This window comes from Leptonotus elevatus, chromosome 1 (genome assembly GCF_054856555.1).
Source record: "Leptonotus elevatus isolate MCC_2025b chromosome 1, RoL_Lele_1.0, whole genome shotgun sequence".
Taxonomy (NCBI): domain Eukaryota; kingdom Metazoa; phylum Chordata; class Actinopteri; order Syngnathiformes; family Syngnathidae; genus Leptonotus; species Leptonotus elevatus.
In genome coordinates, this window is record NC_141239.1 from 39,018,221 (window position 1) to 39,032,233 (window position 14,013).

Below are 14,013 nucleotides of genomic sequence, written 5' to 3' on the forward strand. Positions count from 1 at the left end.
ATTATAATACAAATATGATTATATATTCCTAATAATATTCGTTTTCCTGTTCGATATTGATCCTTATTTGATCGTACTTTATGTTGAAGAAAAATATTGTATTTCCGGTATTTTTTGTGGCTGTCACCGGATGAAGTGACGTTGCTGGAAAGCAAGCTTGTGTGATGCCTCTGTGGCGATTGTCAGCGACACACCCACGTCAGCTCTTCTGTTCCGATCAATGGCCGGCACATTCATCGCAAGACCCATTTTCTGGCCTAAGTTGTATTATATATTTTATATTTATACATATTTATATATATATTTTTAAATATTCATTCATGATTTTAGATCATATCACTTTTTCCAGATGGAGAATAATGTGTTTTTAGTACACTTTGTAACCCTATACCCCTTTCCGTCCCCACTAAGAGAGTAAATAGTGTACAGTTTGTACAGATGTGTGTGAATATAAATTTTGTGAGATGTTTAGATACATTATTGTGGTGCAACTGGTTCAGTCCAAACTTCTTGTTGTTGGTACACCAAAAAGAAAAGAAAAGGGGACTTTTTTTTTTAACAATGAACAACATTTTATTCAATGGAAACATCAACAAATGTCATTCCATATGACCTCCAACATTTCTGATGCAAAGGTGACAAGGTATGCACGATTCACGTGAACTTGAATCAATAACGCCACAATAGATGCAATTGCCTTTGTGATCCAGGCTTAAAGGACACCCTTACAACCACAACCAAAGCACTATTGTTTCAAAAGCTTTTTCTTCTCTTTTTTAAATCCTGCTGTTGGTAGTTGCTATCATTAGTGTGAAGCTTCCTACAACTATGTCCTGTGAGTGTATGTTGATGCATGATGAATCACCAACAATACAAATTTATTGAAATATAATAGAATGATCATGGCAACCAGTTCAGTTAATTTATTTTTATTTATTTTTGAAAATATATGGCTGGATGAACATATGAGCTGCACCAAATCAAAAAAATAAAAATAAAATCAAATTCAGAGAGCGACTCTGGCCTTATTTTTTCTTTAGTGTGGAAAATGAACAAGTGTAGCCTATTATGTTCGCCACCCATAATTGGTGTATTGATTGTCTGCTGGCTTGATTTAGGTCAGCACTGACATATATTGACCGAATAAGAGAGTCTGTTTTACAATCTGGCTGGACTACTTTACAACTTCTCTGTGCAAGTGAGTTTGGAAAATGGTGTGACCTGCATCCACTATTCATCATGAGTGGTAAGTGTGATTCTGTAATATTTTTGCTTACTTTTACATCGGCATGCACATGTCCAGCCCTTACAATATTAACCACATACACTAACTAGATAATATACAAGTTAAATGTCTGCCTTTTCTAAAATAATACTGCTATGTTTTGATTGAAATTATCAGACAGGTATACATTGAACAAAATGTTTGCTATTTTAGTTTGTGTCTGCAGTGGTCTAACTGCACTGAATTGTAGGCCTACATACTGTACCTGAATAACTAAACTCAGATGCATGAATGAAAACACCTCCAAGTATAGTTCTACACCACTACATCAAACCTAGTTTTAAATATTAACAGTATCAATCAAAACGTAGTGATATTATCATTGATCAATGATTATGCTTTTGTTTGAAGGGAACAATTAATCTTATACTAAATCTAGACTGAATATCATTTTTTCTTGTTGAAATTTAATAATAGTAAAACAAATATATATATATATATATTTAGTACAAAACACTTCATACTTTCGATTTGACATTTACAATAACTGTGAACTTGTACACACTTTCCAACAATGTACTAAATGTTGAACTATCTCAAACAAACGATAGGGGGCAGTAATATCTCAGAAGATGCGATCCTCATTGACTGTACATATTTAATATGTGGATATTTAATAAATGTTGAATAAATAATCACCCTGGCCTTTTCATTTATTTCCAGTCTTTTTGTTGACCTTTTCAGTGTGAAGAAAAGAGATATATAAGAAATTAGGTAAGCCACAATTGAAGCAGATTACATATCACATGAGACTGCACCTACTGTATAATCATTGGGTTAGATTTGAGGTTATCTGTTTTCATTACCACTCTTCTTCTATCTTAACAATTTAAACACACTTCCTTTATTGTGTCCTTTCCAGCTTGTTGTCAGCGATGTCTGGCACCGTGTCTCAAACCCACCAAGAGGAGGACTACCGCTTCCTCCACACCACACTGATGGAGAAGAAGCTCCACCTGCTTTTTAAGGTAAATTTACATTGGTATAATAAATATTCCTTGCACATTTGTTTACTTTCTTGATTTTTCCCCCCAATGTAAATATATAGTATTCCAATATTCATTCACCTTTGTTGTTTTAAAACATTTCAACCAAGTACCAAATGCTTTTTCAATTTTATAGTATGTTTAACCTTGGACCATGCCCGAATTAAGGCCAGGGATGTAACGGCAATATCACGACATTGCAATATTAAAATTGCCACAATATTGTTGTCGTCATGTCACAATATTAAAAGCAGTGCATCTGTTAAAAAGGTGATGTTGTATTCCATTTGTGAAGTTCCAGCACCATCTGGTGGTTAGTTTATTAGTGTAGTTCAAGTTTAATTAGGCATGTTTTGGCTACTGCAGTGATTCCCACTCCCATAAATCAGTCACACCAGCAAATATTTTTCAAGATCTCCATCAAAAAAACATTATGTGTACTTTTCACCCGCTTCAGCTGAACACAGCATTGTGAACTACATAGACCATGATACTTTGCGCCGCTGAGCCAATAAGAGCGCAGGCCTATATATTTTCACTGCTGTCATTATGTACAAAAACAAAATTGTTTTTTTTCCCCCCGAGTATGAGTTTTTTTTAACAATATAGTGAGTTTTTATGCAGTATCGTGAGCATTTTTTTTTTAAATATTGCTAACCTCCCCACAATATAGTGATAATTATTGTGTTGTGAGGGTCATATGATAATGATCATATCTTGATGTTAGGATATTGTTACATCCCTTGTGATCCTGGTGTGATTGATTACTTAAAGGGGAAGTCAACCCCCACCCTCAAAGTTGAGTTAGGCAGCAAAATCCTGCAGTTTTTATCAGTATCAACCAATCACAGCTCAACTTCAGAAAACAGATGAGCTGTGATCGATCGTTGCCTGACCCATGAGCAACTGTGATGTCATCTTCAGTCGACACCAAGTGGTAAAATGGCCGCCCCCCGAGATAGATAAAATCGGCTGGATTTTGCTTCATAGCTCATATCCACAATAATATTAATCAGAATGTCATGTTTAGACTAGGGCGGTCACATATAACATATTATTGTCAAGACATGTGTTTATGGTTGAATTCCCCTTTAAAAATTATTTGTAACTCATTCACTGCCATTGACGGCTATACACGTCATGAATTCATTTTAACTATTTCAATTAGTTTAACATTTTTTCCACTTTTGTTAACAAGAGTACGAAAACCTAGAAAAAGAACAGATATAAAATTTGTGATTAACCGTGAGTTAACTAGTGAAGTCATGCTATTAATTACGATAAAAAAATCACCAGACACCCCAAATTTTTAAATAATGTTTTCTTTAAAAAAAAATTAATACAAATAAAATAATTGTAATTATTTTTTTCCAATTTTTGATAATCTTTTTTTTTTAAGAAAAAATTTGAAAAATGTAGGGGCGTCAGACGATTACCATTTTTAATCGTAATTAATCGCATGACTTCACTAGTTAACTCACGATTAATCACAAATTTTATATCTGTTCTAATACAATTTAAAAAAATCTAGGTTTTCAATCTCTTGTTAACAAAAGTGGGAAAAATGTTAAACTAATAGAAATAGTTCAAATAAATTTTTGACCTCAATAGCCGTCAATGGAAGTGAATAAGTTAATGACTTATTCACCGATTGCTTGGAAATGTTGTGCTCTGCTCTTTTATATACGGTAATAGAATAGAATAGAATATAATTGAATATAAACTACCATTCTTAAGAATTGATTTTCATCTCTCAAATTTTAGGGGTGCTAGTATTAATTTTAGGGGTGCTTGAGCACAACACAAATTAGGCACCAAACGTGATCTACCATGGCCTCATGGTAAGCAGGTGGTTTGCGCAACTGCCTCACAATGCTGAAGTCAGAGGTTTTGGAAGGCACATGAGAAGATGGAGATTTTCACTGGGCTTCTCCAAAAACATGCATTACGGTAATTAAAGACAGGTATGAATGCACTTGTACTGTATATATAAATGTTGGTTTTTCTCGATTCCAGGGTTTACCCAACCTCTCACTCAAAGTCAGCTGAGATAGACTCCAGCTCACCCGTGACTCTAGTGAAGAAAAGTGGTATAGAAAATGGAAAAAAGAAACACTAATAAGTTAAATGTGAAGGAAGACATGGGCAAGACTGGTAGGATTCCTAAATAAGGGAAACTTGAATCATGAACATAACATCGTTTACTCCCACCTGTAGCAGTTACAATATGTTGCATTCACTGCTCTTTTAGTACGCGGAGAATATTTACTGTTATACTTGAACTGTCTCCTCAGATCCACGAACGGCTGAGGCGCTTTGTGAAGCGAGGACCCGCTCCCGTCCAAGAGCGTGCAACCAGCCTGGCCTCGCATGTAAGCGGCTCTTGCCAAACATCTTTTGCAGACTATCACAGCGCTTAAAGATGACGGGATGACTGCAGAGACATCGGGAAAGATTTGTCATGGTTTGAATAGTTTCCTCCTCGGTACAGATCACTTTACTGTCACACAGAAGCAATGAATGGAGCGCAGGATTTTAAAAGGAAATTGTATCTCTAAACTCTGAATTGTGTCTGGAAGCAGATGCAGCGTCATTTTTAATCTGGATGCGGTGAGTTCGGTCACTGAGGACAGTGCGCAGGCTGCTAAACTCATTTTGTGTTATGTTTCACTTTGAAGGAATACAATTAATTTCACATTTAAGACAAAGTGACAGCACCCACACACACACACACATGCACACAATGTTTATCCAAAGGGGCACACCCCATCTGTGATGTGAATCATCTTTCATAACCACCTCTTTATGTTTTAATTACACTTTACCTAAACCAGGGGTCTGCAACCTGCGGCGCTGGAGTCACATGTGGCTCTTTGGTCCCTCTCCTGTGGCTCCCTGTGTATATCTAAAAAGTAGAATTGTATTTTTATATTTTTACATCTTTACATTTATTTTTAGATTAAATATTCTTTAGATGAATTAAAGGATCTTTGTGCAGTTTGTCACTTTTTTTTACTCGCTTTACATCTGTGTCAGGCTCGTTCAAGGTGCGGATGCGAGTACATGCACGATCTTAAAGCGACAGCCACAGTTGACAAACAAAGCCATGACTTCAAATGAGGGAAGGAAAAACTGTGGAGTGTGAGGGTCCGCACACTCTACTATAAAGGGAAGATAAAAGCTGATAGGTGCTGTCAGAGTCGTCAGGGCTCTTTGTACTCATCTGGGCATTTTACATGCATAATGTAGAAAAAGCTTTAATGTGGCCTTTTTAAACTGCACAATGCATCTTTAATTATTTAAATAAAAAAATTAAAAAGAATGATTAAAGGTGAGGTTTTTAGTTTTCACTCAGAAATAAACACTTCTTAAACACTGGATGTAGACACATGTAATCCTTCTCTGGGCTTCTGTTAATGTGTGGTGGTGATTTTGTCATCATCCACCACCACCCCAGCCTGTATTTTGCTATTTTGTTGTGTTTTGCCATGCGAGGGACGTTTGTGGGCGGGAAGTCTATTGTTACCCCTCCAGCCAATCACAGAGCGGGGGCGTGTCGCTGAAGGCAGGTGCAATGTTGACGAGAAGAGTGGGGGGTTGAGCCATGGGAGGAGTCAGTTTTGAATTGTTTGTTTACAAACACAAACGGACAAAACTAAAGACCCCACCTTTAAATATTCAAAAAATGTCAGAGTCCAAATTTTCAAGTTGTCAGAAAAATAGAGACAAAAGGTAAATGAAAAACCTTTTAAAAATTACCTAAAAATTTCCAAAAAAGTAAAAGGAACAGCAAGAAAATGACCATAAAATGTCCACAACACTGAAAAAAAGTCTTAAAATTGTTTTAACAAAAGGCAGAAAAGAAAATGTTCAAAAAGTAACTATACAATGTCCCAAAACAAGAAGGAATCCAGAAAATTTATGAAAAACAAAAGTCTGTGTGTGTGTGTGGGGGGGGGGGGGAAGAAAGATTAAAGGTAGAAGAAAATAAATCTCAAAGTATTAAATGCTGCATATTTTTCTATTATGGTGGCTATAGCTCAAATTAGCACTGTCTGTGGCCCTCAGTAAATTACACTAACTACACATTGTTTCCTTCATCAAAATCTTGAAGTGTTTTGTGGCTCCAGACAGATTTTTGGTTATTTATTGGACCTATAATGCCTCTTTTGACAGTAAAGGCTGCCGACCTGACCTATACAATAAACTCCTATCCTCCTTTCCCGTCATCCCCAAAACAAACACCCTCTACGTAATCTCAAACTGGCCTTTCCAGCATGTGTGCTATTCACCCTCTTTATCGTGTCATACTAACAGTGACTCCTGCCATGTTTCCATACTGACCATCAACTCCTATCCTTGTCTCACTCTTATTGCTTCTGATTTCGTCCGACAGCCACTCTCCGCCTGGCTTAAATCATCAGGACCTACTAGAATGGCCAAACCATAGGCCTGTTTCCCCTCAGCGACGCTCCTGTTTGCTCACAGTGGAAACTAATGACCTTCATGCTTTGTGTCTCAAGAGTGTGACTCAACATCTTGAAGCAGTAGAAGTCATTACAGTAACACGCTTGACAAGCGGGCGACTGCGCACAGACAGTGGCCGCCTGTCGGTCAAGGTTGCTCTTCTTCTTTTTTTTATCTGTCGCCGCAGCTGTCGCGTAGCCTTGAAGACGCCGGAGTGGAGTTGAGTTTTTTTCCCTACGGTGGCCAACATGAGTTGAATGGGGCCGGTTAAAATACTGATGATGTGACACCATTGTCTGAATTAGGCAGAATTTCGCTTATTGCGCCTTGAGTTGAGTGCAAGGCTCCAGTTGTTGAAAAAGAGTTAGGGTGAGGGTCATGCTAAATACTGTATGAAGTGAGCTTCATAAATTAAAATAATATACTATCTCTGCTCTATTTGCAGGTATTTGAAGATCTGATTGACCATAAATGGAGAGAGGAAGTCAGAGAACTTTTTGCCCTTCTTTGTAAACCTCACTTCAAGGTGCAGTTTCCATCAAGCAGTTGTTCATCCAACCTATTTCTTTGTTGATTCAAACCTAGTGAGAAGTATGTCCTTTTCTCAGTCGGGTCAAACCCTTCTCCCAAAACAATAAAAACAATGTAGTCAGGATGTCATACTATTGCTAAAAGCATCCAACAACGCACTGCGCGGTACCGGCTCGGCTTAGCTCAGTTTGGGACAATCCATTCAAACGACGCCACATTGAACAATGGCCTCCTGTATTTACTCCTTAGCTTGTAGCTCTTGGCCACAAAACGGAAATACATTTTACCCGAGAAAAGACCAAGCAAACAGTGTGTTTATTTTAGTGTCCTCAGATTGATTTGTATCCTCAAAAGTCATGAATTGGCTTCCGGCAAACGAGGCCTGCTGTGGTTTATTTCCTACAAGTTTATTGACTTTTGAAGGTGACTTTCAAATGCATCGTGAAGGGTGTAACCGGATCTAATGATGCAGACATTTCACTTACCATTGAGTTGCAAATGAACTATTTAACACTTTTACAAAACGATTGTACAGTAACCTGAAGGCCTACTTTCTCTTCCGTGAGCTACAGTGATACTGTCATGTTCAGAGCTTAGACACATGCAATTAAATGCTTTTAACACTTGGTTTCCGACAGCTCCCTCGCGTAAAATAACAAATTTGTGTAAATTGATTGCCCCTCTTCCTCCAAATGAGGGGTTGCTGCCTTCGATCAACCATAACCTCTCAGTTGTGTTTATTAGTGTTAACTGATGTGGAGGCTTACTCAGACACATGTCCAGACTCACGCAGTTGTCCTGTGAGTGAACTGACAACGAGCAGGTTTGTTTGAACGGTCTTAATGACCTGCTTGTTCTTGGCCGAAGCTCAGGTACGCAAGCATACTTGGGAAAGACACCGCGTTGTAATATAGATGAATGAATGTTTGTTTTTGAAAAGTTGATTAAAGCCACGGGAACGTCTCAGGTAATAGCAGCATCGAAGCAGAGCAGCTGTTGATGGACAATGGGATAACAAGTACACCGACTGACAGATGTGCTGGGTCACTGTTAATAATTATAGGCAGATATCTAAATACTATTTATGGCCATGTTGAAATTTGCATAGAGAATACTGCCAACACAGAACAACATTTTCCTGCAACAACACCCAGGATCTGCATGATGTTTGAGCAGACCCACTTGGTGGTGTCAGGAGTTCTTCCAGGTGGCCCACGGGCTGGCTGTACATTCCAAATATAATCACATGTGGCATATTGCTAACAGAAAGTGCTGCATTTGTCCTTATGTGCTCTAATGGATCAGACAGGCCAAGAGAACATGTTCAAATGTTTACACTTATTCACCTCCCAAGCCCCTCTGATTTGTAAGTAAGGCTTAGTTGCACCTGCCACCTTTTTGCCTCCAGGTTCTAAATATCTAAGGTCTTTGACCTTTGACTTAACAATGAGGAGAATTGGTAACTCTAGCAAGCATAAAAGTGTGAAAGTCAGGGGTATTGTTTTGATCGTAATTTGTTAGCTGTTTTTTTTTTTTTTTTTAATCATCAGGAATATAGATACTACGCAATACTGTATGCTGTCCCAAAATGCAAGTACAGTAATACAATCCTGTCCACCTATTTCTATAATTTTTCTTTAAACAGAAAGTAGCCTGATAACTAAGATACAAACGGCCAACTAAACAACAAGCTTTGGCTCGCTACAATTGTTTACACTTTATTTGACAAATATAGTTTGCCATTTGAATTGCAATTGATCCAATCCCCCAGCCCAAAAATAAAACATGGTACGGTCACATATATTTTTTAGCATCTTCCTTGAGCAAGGATGTGGCCAGCGAAGATACATCGAGGGTTCAAACCTTGGCGTATGGATGAGCTGAGCATACCGGGCATCATTTTATGTTAAAATTTGTTTTGACAGCAAAAGATAAGCAGATTATAACCTCAACATCGTCATTGAACATGTTAGACTCTGCTTTTTGTTTGTTTTTGTTTCTAATGTGGTTTTCACACTTTGCTGTAGGCAAAGAGACAAATGAATGTGCATCTTTTTTTCATTTACATGTGCGAAATACTTATAGTTCAAAATGACTTCTCTCTCGGTTTGATATTGCACCATAATGCCCGAAAGATCATCTTGCACATGATGACCGTACGTCATTTTTGTTATTGTTGCACAGGGTCTTATGTACGTCCACGATGCAGTAGCTCAGAGAGATTATGAGCCTACTCTGCCACAAGTACCTAATGGCATTATAGACGACGAAGAAGATTCAGTGAAGATTGTCAGTCTGGTCCAAACCAAGGAGCCACTGGTCAGTAACAATGTACTCTATATTTGTTATATATAAAATATTTATTTATTTGCTTAGGTGAATCAGAATTAAAGTTGGAAGTATAATGTGTAGCCCGAAGCATGCTAATGTACAGTATGTTACTAATTTGTGCTGCTAAATGCACACAAACCAGACATATAAACAACTTTGGGCTTTTCTTCATATTAACACAGCCACATACGAAGGTAATTGTGCTTAAAACTGTGCCACGTGTTCTGCAACAAGACATTTAAAAAGCACCGTAAAGCTCAAGTAGTCAAAGTTGGCAGCTGCAAACATGTTGCGCTGTCATATGGGCACAAAGTGAAAGTCATGCATGCCATGACATAAAGCAGACGAAAGCTTTAGAGCAGGAAAATGGGGACAACACAATACCGAGTGAACATAAGAAAATGTTCTCTCAGCATTGTTGAAAATGACACAATGTTGTTTTTATGGATTTCATATGATAAAGACGAGAGTTTGTGCATTCTTGTCTGGTCAAAACTGTTGAAATGACTCGATCATTTCTTAGCATTAACGTTGACTGAGATCATCCCTCTGCTGCGTCTGATAGAAATTAACGTTCAAGGCCGGTTTTTAATCATGACAAATTTTCTTGGTCCTACCACAACGTCTCATACCGCCATGTTCCAAACTATTGTCACTTGTATCTGGAAATTTCCTGGATCAGGTGGAACTGGACTGAACAGGGATGAAAGTTCAAAGAACACAACTCCACCAAGGCTACAAAGTCCTCTAAATTTGTTATTTTCCTTCAAACAAAAAGGACCCGAATTTTGTGGATCTGAATGCCGATCAAGGTCTATATAAAGCACTTATAGTGATTGTCTGCTGTGAGTAACATTTACCAGATTTTGTTCCATAAGCACGTCCAGTAGTTCATTAGAAAATCACAGCAACATATTTAATCTCCATGGATCCTCATCAAAAGTCAAGCATTTGTTTCTTATCATATAGTCTTAAATGTTTTTGACATCTGTTGAGAGGATTTGAGAGAAGTGGAACATTTCTAAAACGGTTGTGCTCATTTTAAATCGACTTCTTCAAATTGAGTTTGTTTACTAATATGAAAAATATGATTAACATCCAGGCTAAATTTGAGAATGCAGTAATTCACTTAATGAATGGCATTTTCTTTGCTCTGCGAGAGAAGACTTGAACCGATAATGGGGAACAGATGCTTGTATTGATCCCAAAACCTAAGTGGAAGAGAGTGACCTTTGTCTGACATGCTCGTTATGATTGATCCAACATGTTTCAGTTTTTTTCCATAAAACAGGGCTACACCCGAGTCTGGGCTGATTGTTGTCAAGTACACAAGTTTTTCCAGTCTGATTTTCACCGGCTATTTAAAATAATGCCGATTTGGATAACCTCCAGTGGTTTGTGTGTTGCATTATGAGAGCAGACGAAATAGTCACAACCTTCATTGAAATGAAGTGACTCCTAATAGGAAGCTCAATGTGTTATTTTAACTATCCATTGTTGTACTAATCACATCTGCTCCTCATATCAACACTTAAGGGCGCTACAATTAAGAGGGATCAGTCCACAGGGGCGATTGTTGTGGCTCGGGTCATGCGAGGAGGTGCTGCCCATAAGAGTGGTAAGCTTAACTTCACGTTTCTAAAAGTGTTAATATTACATTGTGTCCAGTGGAGTCTCCAAATTCAACTCTGTTCTGTGAGGCTGGTTGTTGGTTTTCAGTGCAGAGTTAAGTCTGTTTTACAAAATTCTTCTCGGAGTTGAAATGTGAAATGTGAGTATAAAGTCATGTACACACATACTATTTTTAACAGCTTACCCATGTGACCGCGCGCATGACAAGGAATAAAAATCGCCACGTGCTTTCTTACGGCTCTTATCATTTTTGATGTACAGTCACACACTGACCTGACTAACTGTTAGCTTACACGGTAGCTTCCGCATTGTTTACAAACCTTCCTCTTTGTCATTTTTATTGTGGTTAATAACTTGGGAGACAAACACTCAATGCAACCAGTTAGTTCTTTCTTCCTAATTGGCACTCATTTAACTTTCTGGTACTTAATACTTATTGGTACATGACTACATTTGGGGGTTTCGCTGTACTTAACGGTATGTTCCACTCTGAAGGTCTGATTCATGAAGGAGATGAGCTGAAAGAAGTCAACGGTTTCTCACTGGATCGCAGGAAGCCTAAAGAAATTCTCCCTCTGCTGGTCAGTCTCGCTGCTTTTCAGTGCTTTATAGCTACATTGTGCTGGTTTTACTTAAAATGGATAAAGATGTTGTTTTTGTCCATTTGTTTGCACCAGCGTCTCCCAAACCCACAATGGGTCATCGGTTACTTGGCCCGCTTTTACTGAGTCTTTGTGCTATAGTGCTATTTTAATGCTAGCCTATTTTATTACATAGTATAGCAGGCACACATTTTCTTGGCAAAAGGCAAGTTTAAAGTTAAAGTACCACTGATTGTCACACCCACCTAAGTGGGGCCAAATTCATTCGCCGCATTTGACCCATCCCCTGACGGAGCGGTGAGCAGCAGCAGGGGCCACGCTCGGGAATCATTTGGGGATCTAACCCCCCAATTCCAACCCTTTAATGCTGAGTGTCAAGCAGGGCAGCAATGGGTCCCATTTTTACAGTCTTTGGTATGACCCGGCCAGGGATTGAACCCACAACCTCCAAGGCTCAGGACGGACATTCTACCACTATGCAACATTCTGAAACATCCTGGTCACTTCTTGTTTTTTTGAAGAGCATTATAAGAGTGAAGTGTGAAGTTTGCGTACTAGCTCAAGTAGTATACAAAGAATCACTGAAATATATGTTCAAACTGTGTAGTGTGTACAATATGTAAACATTTTATTTTGTTTAAATCCAGTACAGCACACTATTAAGTACAGCCAGTTGGCATTTAACTTTTAAGCACAATCCATTTTCCTTGAATCCTTTAGAACTGTTTGTTTTCAAACATTTAATTAGATGCAGTTTTCATCTAATTTCTCTGCAACACATTTGAATCAAATCATTATTCATGTCGGCAACAGTTATTTTTTAATTTTTGTATATTTATTGTTAATTTTCTGCTTGTGCATAATGTTGGCTACCAAAAACATAAACTATAGCCTATATTCCACTGTTAATCATGATGGTGGTTACTTGGAGAGCAAAGTTGTTGTTGGTGTAAAAAAAGAAAAAAAAAGAAGAAGAAGAAAAAAGTTCTAGAACCACTGTTATAGAGAATTGCGTAATGAGAATGAGTATGAATAATAGCATTGATTTCATGAAACATTTTGACTATATTATGTCTATATTCTTTATTTGTAATTAATCTATATTAATCCTTGGCACATTGTAGTGTAATTTTCAGCTACAAGATACACATTCAACCAAAACTAATTAAATAGCTAACTTAAATCACATTGTTTTCTTTCAGCCTGAACACTAGACACGGTTATTTGTGAAAACAATGCATGAGTGCTAAGTTTACATAAGCATGGTACCAGCAAAATAACAGTTAACCAAAGTACTGCTGTAACCACTATTGAGTCTAGTGGTGTCACATTAGTTATTGTAGCCTACAATAAATTGTTAACCCAGTCATGATGATAAAGATATATTAGCTTTGACCCAGAAGCACAAGCAATTACATGTGCATGGTGCTACAAAGTGTTGTTACTACTGGCAATATGTGCAGTAAATATTTGACGGTGTTAGCAGGCACAATTTATGTCCTTGCACTAAACTTGTAAAGTTTGTACTTGTAAAGTAAAATTTCCCCCAAAACAGCTTTGTTTTGTATTGGAGGCGGGAGTATACAGTGCACGTGCTTTAGGATGCTGTGTGACCAAAAAATAATCCACATTTGGCCTGATGGATGGTGTTTATGACAAAACGATATTGTAGTTGTGTAATGAAACAAAATGTCTCATTGAGTTTTTATAATTTTTAGACAACACAAGACAGACCAATGAAGTATTTCCTGTTTTGGCTACACAAACAATATGTGTCAGTAAGATTAATTTCATGTTAGGTTTGGTCTTTTTTTTATGGATTTAACAAAAATATGAAACATTAAGAATTTGAAGTTGCACAGCCAAGAAATGGTTAGCTCAGTGTGGACAAAAAAAATATTTTAATAGATTCTGAAAGTGAATAGAATATGCCAAGAAATTGTCTTTTCCTCCTAATTTGCATGAAATATGCCTGACGTTGCATGTTGATTAATGAGTTTGGAAAATGCAGATGTGTGTAATAATATTTTAGGGGCGCAACATATGAGAAAATTTGAGAAAAGTTCTATACAAGTTAGATACAAATTATTCATTGTGGTGGAAGTTATGTTTGTATATTCTAATGTGTTATGTCTTTGTCAGATATATAAAAAAAAAATTAGAAAAACTTTTTTTTTTT

At 37.4% G+C, this 14,013-nt stretch overlaps 1 protein-coding gene across 7 annotated transcripts in view; it reads left to right on the forward strand.

Moving 5' to 3' along the window:
- Nucleotides 1–191: 191 nt before the first annotated feature.
- The window catches only part of LOC147182006 (MAGUK p55 subfamily member 7-like), a 32,772-nt gene continuing 18,950 nt past the window's right edge, over nucleotides 192–14,013 (forward strand). The window contains exons 1-9 of one of the 7 annotated variants that reach the window (XM_086098205.1): nucleotides 216–264; nucleotides 1,119–1,246; nucleotides 1,949–1,999; nucleotides 2,148–2,253; nucleotides 4,566–4,643; nucleotides 7,184–7,264; nucleotides 9,454–9,588; nucleotides 11,137–11,218; nucleotides 11,728–11,813. In XM_086098205.1, the coding sequence (XP_085954331.1) occupies nucleotides 2,161–2,253; nucleotides 4,566–4,643; nucleotides 7,184–7,264; nucleotides 9,454–9,588; nucleotides 11,137–11,218; nucleotides 11,728–11,813 (555 nt within the window). In that variant the 5' untranslated portion in view covers nucleotides 216–264; nucleotides 1,119–1,246; nucleotides 1,949–1,999; nucleotides 2,148–2,160. Of the gene's footprint in view, nucleotides 1,247–1,948; nucleotides 2,000–2,147; nucleotides 2,254–4,287; nucleotides 4,426–4,565; nucleotides 4,644–6,667; nucleotides 7,265–9,453; nucleotides 9,589–11,136; nucleotides 11,219–11,727; nucleotides 11,814–14,013 lie in introns of those variants that run through there. The other 6 variants (XM_086098197.1, XM_086098213.1, XM_086098242.1 and 3 more) reach the window with 6 other exon arrangements.